This window comes from Dioscorea cayenensis, chromosome 12, assembly GCF_009730915.1.
Source record: "Dioscorea cayenensis subsp. rotundata cultivar TDr96_F1 chromosome 12, TDr96_F1_v2_PseudoChromosome.rev07_lg8_w22 25.fasta, whole genome shotgun sequence".
In the NCBI taxonomy this organism is placed as follows: Eukaryota; Viridiplantae; Streptophyta; class Magnoliopsida; order Dioscoreales; family Dioscoreaceae; genus Dioscorea; species Dioscorea cayenensis.
In genome coordinates, this window is record NC_052482.1 from 2,636,219 (window position 1) to 2,654,528 (window position 18,310).

Below are 18,310 nucleotides of genomic sequence, written 5' to 3' on the forward strand. Positions count from 1 at the left end.
CTTCCTTACATCCCGCACAACAAAGAAAGTGTTTATTAAGAGGTAGAAGCAAATAACTCGACGATCTCTACATAAAATTGGTGGCTAAGATTAAATGTGAGACACATATAAGAACATAACACACATACTCATATCTCCTCCAACTATGGAAACTCTTTCACATTACTTCTCAAAAGTTAAGATGAATAACGATCAGAATAGCTTCTCACAACAGCTTTATTATGAAGAGGAATAAAGAGAAAGAGAGCTTACTTCTAAATCAAGATAAAAAGTACAACAAAATTAAAAGGATATGACAACAAGCTGCTAGGAATGTTTCAGCAATATTAAAAAAAGTAAATAACCTAAATGGTCCCCTACCTTTTCATGAGTTTTCATTTCAGTCCCCCAACTTTAAAAAGTTACGATTTTGTCCATTACATTTAGTTTTTGTTACGATTTGATTACCTGAGCATACATCGTTAACGGCGATCGCATGTAGCATATGTCAGCTCAGATGCCAACTCTGAGCAAAGATATGCCATGTAATATGCCACATGTGATCGCCATTAATAGCGTATGCTCTGGTAACCAAATCGTAACGAAAAAAGTAAATATGTAAGGGACCAAATCATAATTTTTTTAAAATTGGGTGATAAAAATGAAAGCACATGAAAAGGTATGGGGATCATTTAGGTTGTTTACTCTATTAAAAATGTGCTTGCATTATTCAATACTCAATGTGACAAAGGAGGGAAAAGTATATTTTTTTTAATTTCATCTCACAAGGGCATTTTGGGTAGTACATATGAAAGGAGATAATGGGGTTAACGGGGTTAAGAGTGAGAACTTGACTGGAAAAGTTAAGGACTATATGGAATATTGGAATGTTAGAGAGACGGAAAAATTCAGAAACTTGTAGAGACTTTTATGTAATTTTCCCAAAATTTTAATATAATAAAAAAAACCAAACTCAATTAAAATTATAGTAATGTATTATAAAACCTTGAAAAATATATAATGCGCAATGATTACATGTAAAACTATAAGTATTTAACGAAAAAAGGTTCTTTTATTCATGCCCTTTACATAAATTAAAATCACTTTTATACTCTTATAAATAATTTTTATTTGTTTTTATAAATGAAGTATGAATAGTAGTTATCTACGGGTGATTACAACGCCTATGCTTAGCGAGCCTAGGGTGATTACAACGCCCATGCTTACGCGAGCCTACTCCCATTTGTTTCATTGAAGCTTGTGCATTCCCTTATCTATTATGGTGATCTAGCTATTAATCTTGAAAAAAAAAAAAAATCAAAATTGATGGTGTTAGACTCCCTACAAAAAGTGAAGAGTGTAGATAAAGTTTTTTAAAAATATATATATATATATAGACAAATGGAAAATTGATAATTTTAACAAGTTGTCCATGAAATGGGTCTATTGGTAAAAATTACCTGAATCCCAAAACCCTAACCATAATTAGGACAATTTAAATACCACTCTACGCAATTCTGCGCCGCCTATTTCTCCGATAGGCTCTAGCAATTGTTGATAGCAAGATCTTGTTCATCAGCAAGGTATGGGAAACCCTAATCATTATCATTCCTTTCCTATTTTTGGATTACATTCTTTGAAGCCGGGCGATTTCTCTCCCTACTCTGTTTTCCATTATGGTTCCTTTCTTTAGCTTCTGGGTTCGGAGGTGTTGAAGCTTGCGATTCCAAGATCTTGATCATCAGCAAGAAGGTAATTGAAAAAAAAACACTACTACGCTTTTATATATATATGTTCTTTTTGATTTGGTATTTCATTCTTTGAATTATGGGTGATGATGCTGAGAAAACTAGAAAATGAGTAAGGGATTTGGAACCTTGATTTCTTTAGGTCCTGGTGTTTGAATTCGTAAAATCTTTATGATCGGAGCCTCTCGCCTTGATTTGAAGAAGATCTTGATGATTTGAAGAGAGGGGTTGGGTTGGGTTGGGTTGGGTTGTGGAGATCTGTAGTTTCCCCCTCCCCTCACAACCTGCTGCTGAAGTAAGTTTCTTTTCATTATCCGGCGGAAGAATATATCACAACCTATGGACACCACCACCTCTCGTAATTATTGGCATGATAGGGTCTTGAATGATTTTGCGGTGATGAAGACGAGTTATGACAGTTTATTTGATTCTATGATGATGAGTAATCCGGATTTATTTGATTTTATGGTGTTGCCGAGTAATCAGAATACTACTGCTACTACATGGGCCGATGTTCATTCTGATGGGAATTAAGCAACAATCTCAATATATTGTAAACAAATAAACAATCCCCAAGCTTGCTAGATGAAAAAGAGCAACCTAACAAGACCAAAATTGCAATCACACAAGACACCAAATTTTACGTGAAAAACCCTTAAATCAAGGGTGAAAAACCACGGGTCAATCTTGACCAATCCAAGCTCCACTATGATCAAATTCAGGGTACAAGAGAGTCTCAAGAATGAGCATAAATAAAAATACAACTTGACCAAAACAATAGCTAAAACAAGCTATATTGGAAACAAAAACAATATTCTGTAGCTTCTGTTCTGACCCTCATATCTTGAGCTAGGAGAAGCCAAATCACAAACCGTCTGGTGGAAATCAAGCTCTGCAAGTCCCGAACGTGCCCACCAAATTTCAGCTCAATCGGACATCGTTTGACCCTCCAAACACCAGCTTGAATTTGTTGCTCCTGTCAAATCCGAACCCTGTGAAAATATGCCGTTTTTATCTTTGCGGCGGCTATCTCCCCAGATTTTTCACTCTCTTAACCCTAATATGATGGAAAACACTTAATAAAGTGAACCCTAATGGGCTTGGACCATTTGGGTTTTTCTCCACATAGGACGGGAGCCCAATACCCAACATATCTCCCCCTCACGACTATGTGGAGGTGACCGCCATCCCGGAGATCATACGGCAAACCTCAAACTTCCCTCTTGGCAAAGTCTTTATCAACATGTTAGCACCATTGTCATCTGTATGAACTTTAGCCAACTCCAACAACTTCGCATCCAATGCATCTCGTATCCAATGATACCTCACATCAATGTGTTTTGAGCGAGAATGAAAGGTTTGATTCTTGGCAAGATAAACTGCACTTTGACTATCACAATATAAGACGTATCTCTCTTGTGTACATCCAAGCTCAAGCAAGAACTTTTTAAGCCAAAGCAATTCCTTGCAGGCTTCTGTGATGGCAATGAACTCTGCCTCAGTTGTGGACAATGCAACACACTTTTGCAATCTAGACTGCCAGGCTACAACTCCCCCTGCAAACTTGATCAAATACCCTGAAGTGGACTTTCTAGAATCAACGTCTCAAGCCATATCAGAATCTGTATAACCGACAAGCACAAGCTTCTCACCACCAAAACAAAGATTCAAGTCTGAAGTTCCCTTAAGATACCTCATGATCCATTTCACTGCATTCCAATACTCTCTACCTAGATTTGAGAGAAATCTGCTAACATTGCTAACAGCATAAGCAATGTCAAGTCTAGTACACACCATGGCATATACTAAACTCCCAACAGCAGATGCATAAGGAACACTTTCCATGTCAACCTTCTCGGTCTCAGTTGAAGGACTCTAACTAACACTCAGTTTGAAATGTGCAGCTAGAGGAGTACTTACAGGCTTAGACGTTCCCATGTTGAACCTCTCCAACACTTTCTCAATATATTTCTTTTAAGACATCCAAAGCTTCCTCTCTTTTCTATCATGCACAATACTAATACCCAATATCTGCTTTGCTGATCCCAAATCTTTCATAGCAAATGAGTTGCTGAGTTGCTTCTTTAACCTGTCAATTTTAGAAAAATCTTTCCCAACAATAAGTATGTCATCAACATACAATAGCAAGATAATAAAATCACCATCAGCAAACTTGCTCACAAAGACACAATGATCAGAAGTAGTCTTTTTATAGCCTTGCTCAATCATAACCGATTCAAACTTCTTATACCATTGTCGTGGAGCTTGTTTCAAACCATACAAACTCTTTTTCAACAGACACACATGATTTTCTTTGCCTTGCACCCTGAAACCCTCAGGTTGTTCCATATAAATTTCCTCCTCTAAATTACCATGGAGGAATGCAGTTTTGACATCCATTTGCTCAACTTCCAAATCAAGAGTTGCAGCTAAACCCAACACAGTTCTAATAGATGTCATTTTCACAACAGGTGAGAAAATCTCATCAAAGTCGATCCCCTTTCTTTGACTAAAACCTTTCACCACCAATCTAGCTTTATATCTAGGAGATGCTGAATTTCCTTCATATTTCACCCTGTAAATCCATCTATTCTTTAAGGCCCTTTTGCCTTTAGGCAACTTGACTATATCAAATGTATGATTGTCATCTAAGGATTTCATTTCATCTTCCATTGCATGAATCCATTTCTGTTTTTCTTCATTTTCTATGGCCTCTTTGTAATTCTCTGGTTCTCCCCCATCAGTCAAGGTCACATACTCATTAGATGGATATCTGGTGGACACATGTCTCTCTCTGTTAGACCTTCTAAGTAGAAATTGAGGTGGATCTTCAGGTTCATCTTCATGTTGCTCAGGTTGTATCTGCACATCCATTCTTGGAACATCTAATTCATCTCCAAGCTGCTGATCATCATTCTGAACATCAATATCAACTGCCTCTAGATTTGGTGTAACATGAACTGGCTCTGCATTAATTAACTCATAAGTCTTCAAGGGATCTTTCTGCTCCACCTTATCAATGTCATCAAGCATTTGGTTTTCCATGAATACCACATCACGGCTTCTAACCAGCTTCTTCTTCACTAGATCATACAGTCTATACCCAAACTCATCATTATGACCATAGCCCACGAAGATACATTGTCTAGTCTTCTCATCAAGCTTAGACCTCTCATCTTTTGGAATATGAACAAATGCTTTACAACCAAAAGCTCTTAAGTGGTCATAGGAAACATCCTTTCCAAACCATACTTTATCTGGCACATCACCTTTTCAAGGCCACAACAGGACTAAGATTGATCACATGTGCTGCTGCACACAATGCCTCACCCCAAAACATTTGAGGTAACTTTGCTTCTGAAAGCATGCATCTAACTCTTTCCATCAATGTTCTGTTCATTCTCTCTACCAGACCATTAAGTTGAGGAGTTTTGGGAGGTGTCTTCTCATGTCTGATTCCGTGTTTTCTACAGTATTCATCAAAAGATCCACAATACTCACTACCGTTATCACTCCTGATACATTTGAGCTTCTTACCAGACTGTCTTTCAACCAAGGCATGGTATTCTCTGAATTTTTCAAGCACCTGATATTTGGTCTTCAAAGCATAGACCCAAAGTTTCCTGGAATGATCATCAATGAATGTCAGAAAGTATAAGGCACCACCATAAGATTTTACCTTTAAAGGTCCACAAACATCCCGAATGTACTAACTCAAGCAACTCTGACTTCCTTGAAGAGGGATGCTACTTAAAGGATACCCTGCTTTTTGTTTTCCCCGCCATACAGTGAGAACATCTCTCAACTCGCATTCTTCAATCCTCGAAGCACATTCTTTTTTTAGCCAAGCTAGACAGTCCTTTTTTTCAATAATATAACCAAGTCTTCGTGCCACAAGTAAGATGCCTCCATATCTCATCGCATTCACATCATCACTAGGAACAACACCTTTTCAACCAATACAACTTAGAATCTTTATTTCCACGGGCTACAACCATGTTTCCTTTGGTAAGTTTCCATTTTCCACCACCAAAGCAGTTGTCATATCCGTCATCATCAAGTCTCGCCAACCCGAAATAAGATTCAGCGAACATCGGAGCATACCTTACATCTTTTAGAAGTAGCTTCATACCCATGGTAGTTTGCGACACACATCTCCAATACCGACCCACCTTTGCAATGCCAATCGTTACTCCATCTTCAATGAGCCAAAAATCTCCGATTTGAAAGATGTGAAGAATTCCTTCCTTGGCGCCACATGCAAAGTAGCACCACTATCCACAACCCAACTTTTTAACTCATCGATACAATGTTGATTATATCGCCCTCGTGAGTAAAGACCAAATCATCAGAAGTAGCAGCAGATACAGAATCACCATCTTGATCATTCTTCTCCCGCTTGCCCTTTCCCTTTGTTTTCTCGCCCATTTGAAACAATTCCTTTTTATGTGCCCCATTTTTGTGACCATAATGGCACTCAACATCCTTGTATCTCGGACTTGGACTTGCTTCCCGCTTTTTATCTCTACCTTCTGATTTCTATGAAGATTTCTCCCCGATCTTCATGAAGCGTAACCTCCGGTTGAGAAGAAGAACCTCGAGCCTTCTTTTCTCATCTCCTCATTAAGAGTACTACTCTTAACTCGACTCTAGGGACACCACACCACTCGGAGCGGAATTTATTATTGAGACCCGAAATGTCTCCCATGTATCCGGTAGTGTGTTCAATGTACCAAAGTCCAAGAATTTCATCCTCAAATTTAATACTCATCCCTCGATAACCCGATCAAGAAGCCCTCGAAAAACATTCAAGTAATCCGATATGGAAGTTCCCTCTTTATATCTCAAATTCATCATGGAATTCAACAAATACAGCTTGTTGTTTCCTAACTTTGAAGCATACAAAGACTCAATCTTCTCCCACAATTTTTTGGCTTCAGTCTCATTAGCAATATGATTGTAAACATTATCATCAACATATTGCCGAATAAACCCACAAACTTGTTGATGTGCAAATGCCCATTCTTCATCAGATTTTGAATCTGGCTTCTTCGCAGCAAACACAGGTAAGTGCATATTTTTGACAAATAACAAATCTTTCATTTTCCCTTTCCAAAGATGATAATTGCTTCCATTCAAACTAATCATCCTGTTTGTATTTGCCACCATCATTCAAGCAAGAAAACCACTATGATCACAAAGATTGAGAACCTGTCTCTGATACCACTCTGATGGGAATTAAGCAACAATCTCAATAGATTGTAAACAAATAAACAATCCCCAAGCTTGCTAGATGAAAAAGAGCAACCTAACAAGACCAAAATTGCAATCACACAAGACACCAAATTTTACGTGAAAAACCCTTAAATCAAGGGTGAAAAACCACGGGTCAATCTTGACCAATCCAAGCTCCACTATAATCAAATTCAGGGTACAAGAGAGTCTCAAGAATGAGCATAAATAAAAATACAACTTGACCAAAACAATAGCTAAAACAAGCTATATTGAAAACAAAAAAACAATATTCTATAGCTCGACCCTATATCTTGAGCTGGGGAAGCCAAACTCATAAACCGTCTGTGGAGCTCAGCCGAAGTCCCCAACGCCACCAAATCACTCAATCGACATCGCTGACCCTCCAAACACGCTGGAAATTTCACGCTCTGCAAACCGAATCCCCTGAACTGTGCTTTTGCTATCTCACCCCAGATTTTTCACTCTCTAATCTGATGGACAAACACTTATGACACTGCAAACACCCTAATGGGCTTGGACCATTTGGGCTTTTCTCCACATAGACGGGAATCTGGGAACCCCGTGAAAAATATGTTGCTTTTTTATCTTTCATGCGGCTATCTCTCCAGATTTTTTACTCTCTTAACCCTAATATGATGGAAAACACTTAATAAAGTGAACCCTAATGGGCTTGGACCATTTGGGCTTTTCTCCACATAGGACGGGAGCCCAATACCCAACACATTCTGAGGATGAAGATGAAGATGAAGATGATTTCATGGGGTTGAGTAATCAGAATTTACCTCCTGCTGATGATACGACGCCGACGCCGACGTTGAGTAATCAGGATTTAACTGGTGATCAGAATTTACCTGATGATGATATGGTGCCGCCGCTGCCAAGTAATCAGAATGCTACTGCAAGGACCGGTGTTCATTCTGAGGATGAAGATGATTTTATGGGGATGAGTAATCAGAATTTACCTCATGCTGCTGATGGTACTGTGTCAAGTAATCAGAACTTACCTGATGATGATATGGTTCCGCTCGAGTAATCAGAATACTCTACTGCAAGGCGTGTTCATTCTGAGGATGATTTCAATGATGGTCAGATCTCTATTTCCTATGAAGGAACTTGCTCTTGTATCATTCTTTCTGAGAATTTAAGAGAAGATATCACTTATTGTTAAACTTTTAGATCGACCTATAAAAAGTTATGTGCTGCAAGAGAAGATCAAGAACATGTGGTCGCCCAGGGGTGATTGGGAGTTGATTGATCTGCATAATGATTTCTTTGTCGTCAAGTTCTCATCTTCCGACGATATGAATTATGTTTTCAATGAGGGTCCATGGATTATTCTGGGTGATTACTTGACCATAAAAAAAATGGCGTCCAGGTATGCAGCCAAGCTTGGTTTCTAATCCTTCCACTGCAGCATGGGTACGATTTCCGGACTTGCCAATTGAGTATCATCACAACCATACACTTTTATGTGCTCTTGGTAATAAAATTGGAACAGTTATTTTGGTGTGGTGGATCCTAAGACCCAGTTTGCTCCAAAGAGAAGATTTGCTAGGGTATGCGTTGAGATTTTGATCTAAGGAAGGATGTGATTACTGAATTTAAAATTGCGGGAGTGTGGCACAGTGTTGAGTATGAGCACTTGAAGGTTGATAGAGGTAAAGTGCGTTGTGTTTGTGAAGTGCATAAAGGTGGGCACAGGGGGACTAACCGACCTCGGTCGGTCCAACCTAGTGGGTCCAGGCCGGCTTATAGGTTGGCAAAAGCCCAACCTGTAATTGAGTCCGCAACAGTGCGAGCTAATTACAAATCACCAGTTTGTACACCTCTCTAATCATTGTATCACTGAGCAGTGATTCCACGAACTCGATTCCATGAGTGAACCAGGTTCACATACTTTAAATCTACAACAAAAACATATTTTTATTTTAAAACAAGTTTTTTTTTATTTTCTAATCACTTGTTTGTTTGGATAGATGGAATTATGATATAATCCGTACAATATGTCAGAAAATTATGTCATATTAACTGTTTGAGTATTTATTTTAAAATATAAAATTATGACATAATATAGTATTATGACATAAAAAAAATATTCCGCTCTTAGTGAAATATTTTTTCATTGTAAAAAAACTCTTTTTACCGGCGGTCTGATCAGCCACCAATTCGGCCGGCGGTCAGAAAACCTCCGGTGACACATCATCGGTCCACTAGTGATCTAGCCAACTAACCTTCAATGACACACCGACTGTCCACTGGTGGTTTGGCCGGCTTCCGGTGATCGGCCACCGGATTACCGAAGGTCTGGTCGCCAATCGGTTAGTCTCCGTAATTTTTTTATTTTGTTAATCAAACATTTATTTTGTAAGATTAAAATATGCTACAATTTCTGTAATAATAACTTGTATTTTCTACATAATAAAATTATACCACTTTTTTTTATTTTGCAACCAAATAAACCCTAAAAAGAAATCTATTTGATTGAAATTTCATTTGCTTCAAATTAATCAGAGAATAACAATTAAAATGATATTTTTTACAGTATGTACTGAAAATTTTATAATTATAATTACTAATATAAATATTTGATCATAAATACCAGATTAACATTATTTTCTATTATTGTACACCTTTTAAAAAATTCAAAAAATGTACAGTTGAATATTACATCATCCATAGATAATGAAAAACATTTCAACACTCGTTATAACCAAGGAACACCTCACTTACCGGGCGCTTCTCACACTTACCTGTAAATGAGTAAGTCCTGCAAGAAGCTCCTAATTTAAAAGTTTCAACAGGGCATAAATATATATATACACATATACATATAAATATAAATAAATAAATAATAAAATATATATATATATATATAGAGAGAGAGAGAGAGAGAGAGAAGCCCTAAGTATTGCAAACAAGATGGACGTGAAACAAGTGACAATAGATTAAAAATTCTCCCTCGAACTTCTACAGTAGTAGTTGGTAATGTTCATCCTATGCACAGTATAAGAAACCTTTGCCGGTCTGAATGGTAGTAAAAATCTAATGTGATAGATAATATATGTACAACTTACATATGCATTTGTAAAACAAAATCTCACCAGATGTTCACCATACAACAGTGACAAAGGCTGGGCAAAACAGCATGTTGATGATGATATTCTCTATTCTCAGTTCCTCTGCATTCCAAATGTCTGAATCACAAAGCCAGATACACTGCTGAAAGTTACATTTGAAATATATTATACATTACACAATGCAATGCGATATCCTTTGGATCTTTCAAGGTGCTTTATCAAAGTATAGATGCATCATGCGGATCAAACTAAAGCAATAATAATTATATAAATGGTTGTGAACTAACCAATCTAAATTCACTGAGGTTTTGGACCAGCAAAGGATTTAAGACACTAAAGCAATAATAATTATAACATTGTCTATCATGACTCACAAATGTGTCAGCGTTAACTGCAATGTAAGACGGAGAGATAATGAACCGCATCAAATTCTTGGCCAAAATAAACAGTTATTTATTTATTTGCTTCAAGAAAAAAAAAAGATAGTAGCCCCAATATAAGAGCCACTGGAGCTTGAATCCATCATAAGTGAATATCAACGAGAATCTAAACATTATCCCAAACCCAAGTGAAACAAGGCATTTTAATGATTCAATTATTATTGCCAGTTAGTCAACTAGTACTGTGCATTCAAAGCTATGTGAATTGATTCTTTTAAATATCTGCAGAGTCAATAAGAAACAATAAAAATAGAACTGCAGGTGTACCCAGGTGGTTAAGATTATTGTTTTCTCATATTTAAGGATGTGCTCACCATAAAAAAAGGGTTGTGATAAAGGTTTGAACACTTAGGTAGCATACATGTTCTACAAATTGAGTTTTGCATCCAGTGCTCCAGATAGACTTGCTTCTCCTGGCAAAGTGGTGTCCATATCCTTCTGCAACGTGGGAATGCATGATTAGTATAAAGCTTATGCCAAATTCATGGATAACTACAGTTTGGACTCATACCTCCATTCCCCACTTGATATAGTCTGGTGATTCACAAGCCTTGTATTCATCAACCAAGCTTTCAATTATTTCATGAGATTCATCAAATTCCGAAAGATCGTTATCCTGCTCAGACAGTTGTGTGACATTCAGATAACCACTCTTTCACAAGTTCGCAGGAACTTTAAAATTATCATTTCTAATAAAAGAACTGGATTGCACAGCATCGCTGATTGCTGCAGGATATATTGACCACATACTTAAAGCACGCTACTGAATTTAGCAGAAAAAATCACTGAAGAGAAGAAACCATTTTACAGTAATTTAAATGGGCATCCAGAAAAGGTTATGTAAGGTAATATTATGTACTTAAAATGAGCTTCCTATTCTCTAGGCAACTTCTGGAATCATCTAAACAAATATCAAATCCTTTATTGGATATCAAAATAAAGTAACCATATCAACTTCCAATCTTGCAATCAAACATAGAATAGAGTTGATACAGGTTGGCCTGGCCAAGCAATACAAACCTTATACAGCAGGCAATTAAAAGAACAAGTAGCTAATTCAGAAATCAGGAATCAACCTAATAATGATTGAGAACCAGATCCAGATCTAAACATCAACTACATGTCAAGTTACACGGGCCAAGAGGGTATTTTTCTGAGTGAATGGGAGTTGGGTAGGATTACATTGTAGTAGCAGATGCAGAAAAAAGGAAACTGCTAGCTGTGGAAAATACCACATGAGAGAACCTACCAAATAAGTGACAACTCAAAACTCCTATCTTAAACCAATTGTCCAGGTTATAAGGCATATGAAAAATACAGGCTCAATCAAGCAGCTGTCAACAGCTACATCAATGAGAACTAGATATAACCTATGGATGTCCTGGGGATTATTTTCATCTCAATCCTTGAAACAGTTCTTTCCTGAGGCAGGAATGAACTTTCCCCTAATATATATCAACAGCTACACCAAATAAAAACCAGATATAAAACAAAGGATGCCCTAGAGATTATTTTTCATCTCCATCCTTCAAACAGATGTACCCTAAGGCATGAAGGAACACATGCTTGATCAACTAAATTGTCAAAAGCTACACCAAAGAGAACCATATATAAAGCTATAAATGTCCTGAAGATTAACGGTTAGATGATTAACACTGAATCAATTATCATTGAAACACTTAATTAAAAAAAAAATCATGCTGACCACCTAGGAACTTACTGCAAACATTGGAAACTTGCGATAATTGTCGAGGAAAGCTTGCTTCTTCCTCAGCTTCTCATATTGGTTCAGACATTTGCTGAAGAGGTGTCTTATGCTGGTATGGTTTGCTAGCATGAGGCCACTAACCTGTCACGGTGAGTAGAAAATACTGGTATCATTTGATCATTTCACAAAAAACATACTAATCCAACAATAATCTGTGAAATATAATAGCTGCAGCATTTTTCGTTCTTTTTTCCTTTCATTGGAACAATGAGCAAAATTGACTAATTTATTCATAAGCGCAACAACAAAGATCAACAGAAATCTTACTCTATGAGCAGTTTGGACATATGGTGACTTTCTGGATAAAGCAACCTGCAAAACGATGATAAAGATAAGGGCAGGAAAAATATATATACATATATATATAATGGACACATTGGAATTGCGAGTTTTGTTGAATACCTGGATGCTAGCAGGTCCCCATTCAATAAAATTTACAAGCTTTCTTTCACGTATTCTTTGCAAGCTTTCATGCACCTGATTCAACATGGAGAAACCCATTACAGAGACATTGCTGTTAAAATTTATGGAAATGAAATAGAATGCAGATTAAGTCTATAAAAATTACATAATGCCTCATGGCCCAGCGGAAGGTTAAAGGAAGGTGGTAACATGGAGGCAAACATTCTAATTCAGGGAGTTAAAAGAAAATCAAATGGTTATTATGCCAGCTTAGTTTAAGACATCATCTCTACAAAATTAGATTTTCTATACCAGGGGAAATAACATTTAATTTAAAATTTCATATTCAGTTCAATAAGAATCAGCCATTAATTTAAATTTCATGCTCAGTTCAATAATAATCGGCCATTATGGTAATCAGTGGATTTACTAAATCACTACATAGTCTACATTTAGTTCTGGTAGGTCAGGAACTTATTCAGGATAAAGACCAGGTAGCATTTGTTAGATGCAAATCCAATATATATTACCTAGGCTTGATTCAACCAAAATCTTACCTTGATAGGATGAGGGGCCAACTTGTATATTCATATTCATATTAACTAACTTAATACATGTTAGCAAGTCCATTCTAGATGGCAATGTGCAAAAAATAATAATAATAATAAATAATTAATTAATTAAAAAAAAATAAAAAAAAAATTAACAAAGTTTTAATTCAAGTTAGATGCAAAGCAAAAAGATACTACCTGCCCCTAATTTATACCAATAGCTTAAACTGATAGGACAAGAAACCTAGACTTGTATATTCATATCTTTATTTACTAACCTGCCAAATATGGAACTATCAGTTATTCTAAAAAGGTTAATTTACTACATCTTGTTAAATCCATATTTCATAGTTTGGATCTTACTTACAAAAGGGCAAAAATAAACAATGGAAAATTGTTTTGCTTCCTAGACAACAAATGCTAAAATTGATGTGTCTTAATGCAAATTGACAAACATTGCACATTGAGTTTGCATGATCTCCCGTGCTTAATAGGATTTTACCTGGGTAGGGTCCACTTCTCCTTGAATGATGTTTAATATTGAGATATATTTTGCTTGGCTAGCTTCTTTTGTACGGGCATAGGAAGAAACCATGATATTCTTTGCCTGCAAATGAACAGAGAGAATATTTTGTGTAGGATAAACAATGTTCTACAATTATGTAAAATAGTGAGATGCTTGCCTGCAAAAGTCTCCTCATAACATCAAGTACAGTAGTTTTACGAATCACATTAACCTGCAAGCCCAAAAAAAAAAAAGAGGGAAATGATTAGATGAGATGTAAATTTAGCATGAGTCTGTAACATCACATTCCATCCATTAAAGGAAAGTAGGGAACATAAAACAAAGAAATCATACAAAATTACATGACAAGTGCTGGATTTGAAATTCGCTGGAAAATTAAAGAGACCACATAATTGAAACATACAGTGAGTCTAACAAAACCACTAAAAAGGAATCAATGGTTTCTGGTCAAAATATTATAACAGTTTTTTCACAAAAGTAGCAAAGCTTCCTTGAAATTTTATAAAAATACTGCTAGTGATATAACTGAATGTTCATAGATAAACCCTTAAATAATCATCAAAGTGTTAGGGTGTTCCGACAGCATGCTTAAGTATGATAATGACGATCCAATTTCCCAATAGGACCAAAAATAAAATCACAAGATACTGCTTTCCCATGATACTCTCCCACAAAGGATCTATTGTTGCATTATCATGAACCTAGGGTTGTGTCGGGCATGAATCACCAAAAAAAGGGATGAATTTGTGAGTAGAAAAAAAATAATTACGCACATGCTTTAACTAGACCAGACTATAATAAAACCAGTTTAGATAAAGGGCGTAAATAGGCAATCCAAATGAAAAACTTCAGTAAAGTCTTCTAAACAGACACCTAAGTGGCTTCATAATCCAACACTTAGATTAATAACAAACGAAACTAAGAAACAATGCCAAGTATAATCTCGGCACTTTTCAATTGTTTAAAGAGGCTTGACAGATAAATATGGAAACAGATCTTCAGATAATTAAAAGGTTTTACCAAAAAATTTGTATTATCAGGTTGCACAGCATTTCCTTGGCATGAAATCAGAGATATAAGTACAAAAAAATACTGTTCTGCAATGCACATATGGTTAAGAAAACCAGCTTCCTACTTGATCACCACTATAATTGCTAGTAAAAAATCGAGGCTTAAACAAGCGTTGTGTAACCTGACGTTCCACTGTCAATGGTGTATAACCAGTCATTAGAAAATGGCATCTTGGAGTGGGAATCAATGAGGCAAGAAGGCCGACCAAATCATTATTCATATATCCTGGATAACGTAGAGTGGTTGTGCTTGCAGACATAACAGTCGACACCAACGAATTTGTTTGTGCAAAAGTAGGATTGCTTAAATGAAGACGTTCAACAGCAATCCTGTTTAGTGCTGTGTTGTCAAGAACAACAACACAATCTGCATTCACTGCAAGTCGTTTCAGAGTCAACAGTGAGTTGTAAGGCTGAACCACCACATCACTTGTTTCCATTTGGTTTGGAAACACACTATATGTCTGGACAAGTTTCTTGCTGTAGCGTTCGTTAAGAGTTTCTAGTAAATACGATCCCATTCCTGAAATGGATAAAGGCAACTGAGCCAAAAATTTGACTGATAAAATTTGGCTAAAGAGAAGTATAAAGTAATAAGTTTTATACTTACAAACCCCTGAAAAATAGGAAAATAGAATAATAGAAAAGTAAAAAAATTACTTAGCACCCTTCACTTTTCAAGAAAACCTCATAACCACCTCTCTTAACACTATTTTACTTGCCACCTACTGGAGCCATTTTTTAAGTATTAACTTCATTTGTAATATATGTAAATGACTTTTTCAGGTGGCAATATGTAAAAACTGTAGAGTTATACCGCAATTCATAATGCAATATAAGCAAGAACCAATATGGAGCAGCAAGCCAAAGAATGTATCATATAAATTACAACATGGTTGTCCCTGATGGCATATTCGATTCTTATTAGAAAGGATAAGTATCAACCTCTATCTGTTTTTCAGTTGGTGAAAATGCTTTCATAATCATTATATTTATTACTTGATCAATCTGTTTGAGGAGAGACCACTGTGACTTAAAATTAATAGTGCAATTCAAGCGACAGAAGGTCAAGTTCCCTGACCAAAAACTTTATATCCCATTAAAGAAAATAAAAAATAGGTAATATTGGCATCGCAAAAGGGTCTAGACCAAGCATTAGTTACCAATCAATTTGCAAAGAGTGAGCATTACCTCTCTAGCATAAGTATCAATAATAATGGTTTGGTAGATGCTTAAGGCAGAATCTACTGAATTGCAGAGCAAATAAGAATAGGGGAAAAGGTACATGTAGATAGCCAAAAGTGCATAAAATATTCATATACACATTAAATGCCACGAGAAAAATAATGGGGAGGAATGACCTGATCCAGTTCCACCAGCTATTGAATGGCAGAGAACAAAACCCTCAAGGCTATCACTTCCATCTGCTTCTCTATCTATCATATCCATAATATCATCAACAACTTGCTCCCCCTATTCCAATAAACTTCCAGTTATGAGAAATCATCTGCATGCTAAACCACCCAAATAACAAAAAAGACTTTTATACTATAATTGATAGCTTAACTTCACATCGTTTAAACATGCATTCTCCAAATTCATCTCGAAAAAGCTTAACAAATTCATAGTTTAAGGTTTTTTCAAAGTGAATGGCAGTGGAGAATAAATTAGTGAACCTGGTGATATCCGCTTGCCCAATTATTTCCAGCGCCTCCTCCATGATCAGAGAGAAATATGTTTTCGTGATTATATAGATTTCTATACTCACTGTTCTGTATCCCGTTAATAACTCGAGGTTCCAAGTCCATCAAAAGAGCTCTCGGAATGTAATGCTGGTCATCGGCCTGGTAGAAGAAAACATCTTTCCTGTCACCTCCCTACAACAAAAACAAACCATCAAACGTCATCAAATCAAAGTCCCAAATAAAGTAAAAAGTTAGATATGAATTGAAAGCACGAATAACACACGCAAACACATGTTTGGATAGAGAATGGGTATCTCGGTATTAATGTGCAATTAGGCTAATACCAATGCACTTAGTCCAGAATAAGACCCTTAATAAGAAGGAATAGTTTATTCACATGAATAAGCGGTCACTGGGGTGTTTGGCTCTTATGCAAGAATAATATGCTTATTCTGCCCAAGCACTACTCTTATGTGATCACAAGAACTAGTGTAGGATTCAAGAGAATTAGATCATGTTGATCAAAAGAAGAAAGGGTATAAAAATTCTAATAGAAAATTGAAGACTAGAATGAAGAAAAGAGTACAGGACAATGAATAATGTGAAACACTTCATTAAAAGTCTCATTCCATGGCCATCAAACACATACGATCAATTAATGTAGATAAATTTCAAGAAAATTATAAGAAAAAAGAATCAAAAGAAACCCTAAACACCAGGATCCGTAATAATTAAAATTACAAGAAACCCAAAAAAAGAAGAAAAAAAAATGACCAAATCCAGCGGATAAAGTTCAAGAAAATCTAATAAAATGAATTCACCAAACACTCAACGACAGGTTCAATGATTAGAAGCATTTTTAAACATCCCAAAACCCCTCAATCAAGTTCTAAATTACAATGCTGATGAAATTTCAGATAATATAAGGTCAATAAAATTCCAAAGAATACAAGAAAAGGTACCAAAGCAAACTCTAAATGACAAGTTCAATGATAAAAAAAAAATTGAAAAAATTACAAAACACTTCAATTAAGCTCATACTCTAAACCCATCTAAAAACTCCGATCAAATAAGGCCGATAAATTCAAGAAAAATATACGAAAAAGAATAAAAATTAAAAAAATAAAATTACAAACCCTTCAATCCAGTTTTCAGTTTTCAGTCTACACACATCCAAAATATACAACCAAAGACCGATAAAATTCCATTAAACACAAAAATAATCAAAAGACACTCTAAATTCCATAAAATTACAGGTTTAATGATTAAAAAAAATCAAAAGACATTCCGATCGTGTTCTCCCTGTACAACCATCCAAGAAATACAATAAGAAAATATAAGAAAACGAATGAAAACAAAATAAAAATTACAGGTTCAACTATAAAAAATCACAAAACCCTTCAATTGCAAAACACACAATATCAAGAAAATCAAGAAACAATGAGAGAGAGAGAGAGAGAGAGAGAGAGTGCCTGAGTGGCGAAGTCCTCGAGGAGACCATCCTTGCCAATGCCGTGCTCGAGGCAAAGTTGCTTCCAAAACTCCATGCCGATCTGGTTCCCGCATTGTCCCACCTGGATCGTGATGATCTCGCGCGGCATACCTTCGATCCGATCCCGAAACCAAGCAAGCGAAAGAGCTCTCTCTCTCCCACTCTCTCTAGGGTTTGAGCAGCTCTCGTTTAGGGTTTCTCTCTCTCTCTCTCACACACACACTCTCTCTCTCTTTCTTTTTTTGGGTGTCTGGTTGTTAAATGGAGGGATTTGAAGGAAAAGAGAGGGAATAATAATAAGACGGCCAAATGGGAT

At 36.3% G+C, this 18,310-nt stretch overlaps 1 protein-coding gene and 1 long non-coding RNA gene across 9 annotated transcripts; one reads left to right on the forward strand and one right to left on the reverse strand.

Moving 5' to 3' along the window:
- The first annotated feature begins 1,496 nt into the window (after window positions 1-1,496).
- LOC120274010 lies at window positions 1,497-2,169 on the forward strand. The gene is made up of 3 exons (XR_005540674.1): window positions 1,497-1,562; window positions 1,673-1,731; window positions 1,870-2,169. It is a non-coding gene; the product is annotated as an uncharacterized LOC120274010 (long non-coding RNA).
- Window positions 2,170-9,910: 7,741 nt separating this feature from the next.
- On the reverse strand, window positions 9,911-18,247 carry LOC120272987 (tubulin gamma-2 chain-like). Of its 8 annotated transcripts, none has more exons than XR_005540483.1 (12): window positions 17,975-18,247; window positions 16,494-16,694; window positions 16,179-16,290; window positions 14,940-15,340; window positions 13,905-13,958; window positions 13,724-13,828; window positions 12,671-12,745; window positions 12,536-12,580; window positions 12,221-12,349; window positions 11,012-11,116; window positions 10,815-10,938; window positions 9,911-10,162 (listed from the first exon to the last, which is right to left on the reverse strand). XR_005540483.1 is itself a non-coding variant. In XM_039279633.1 (12 exons), the coding sequence occupies exons 1-11, from the start codon at window positions 18,101-18,103 to the stop codon at window positions 10,867-10,869; spliced, it is 1,428 nt and encodes a 475-aa protein (XP_039135567.1). In that variant the 5' UTR covers window positions 18,104-18,247; the 3' UTR covers window positions 9,911-10,162; window positions 10,862-10,866. The 8 variants fall into 8 exon arrangements, 4 of the variants coding, with proteins under 4 accessions (XP_039135567.1, XP_039135566.1, XP_039135564.1 ...); XR_005540482.1 differs by having other exon boundaries at window positions 9,911-10,177; XR_005540481.1 differs by having other exon boundaries at window positions 9,911-10,199.
- Window positions 18,248-18,310: the final 63 nt, after the last annotated feature.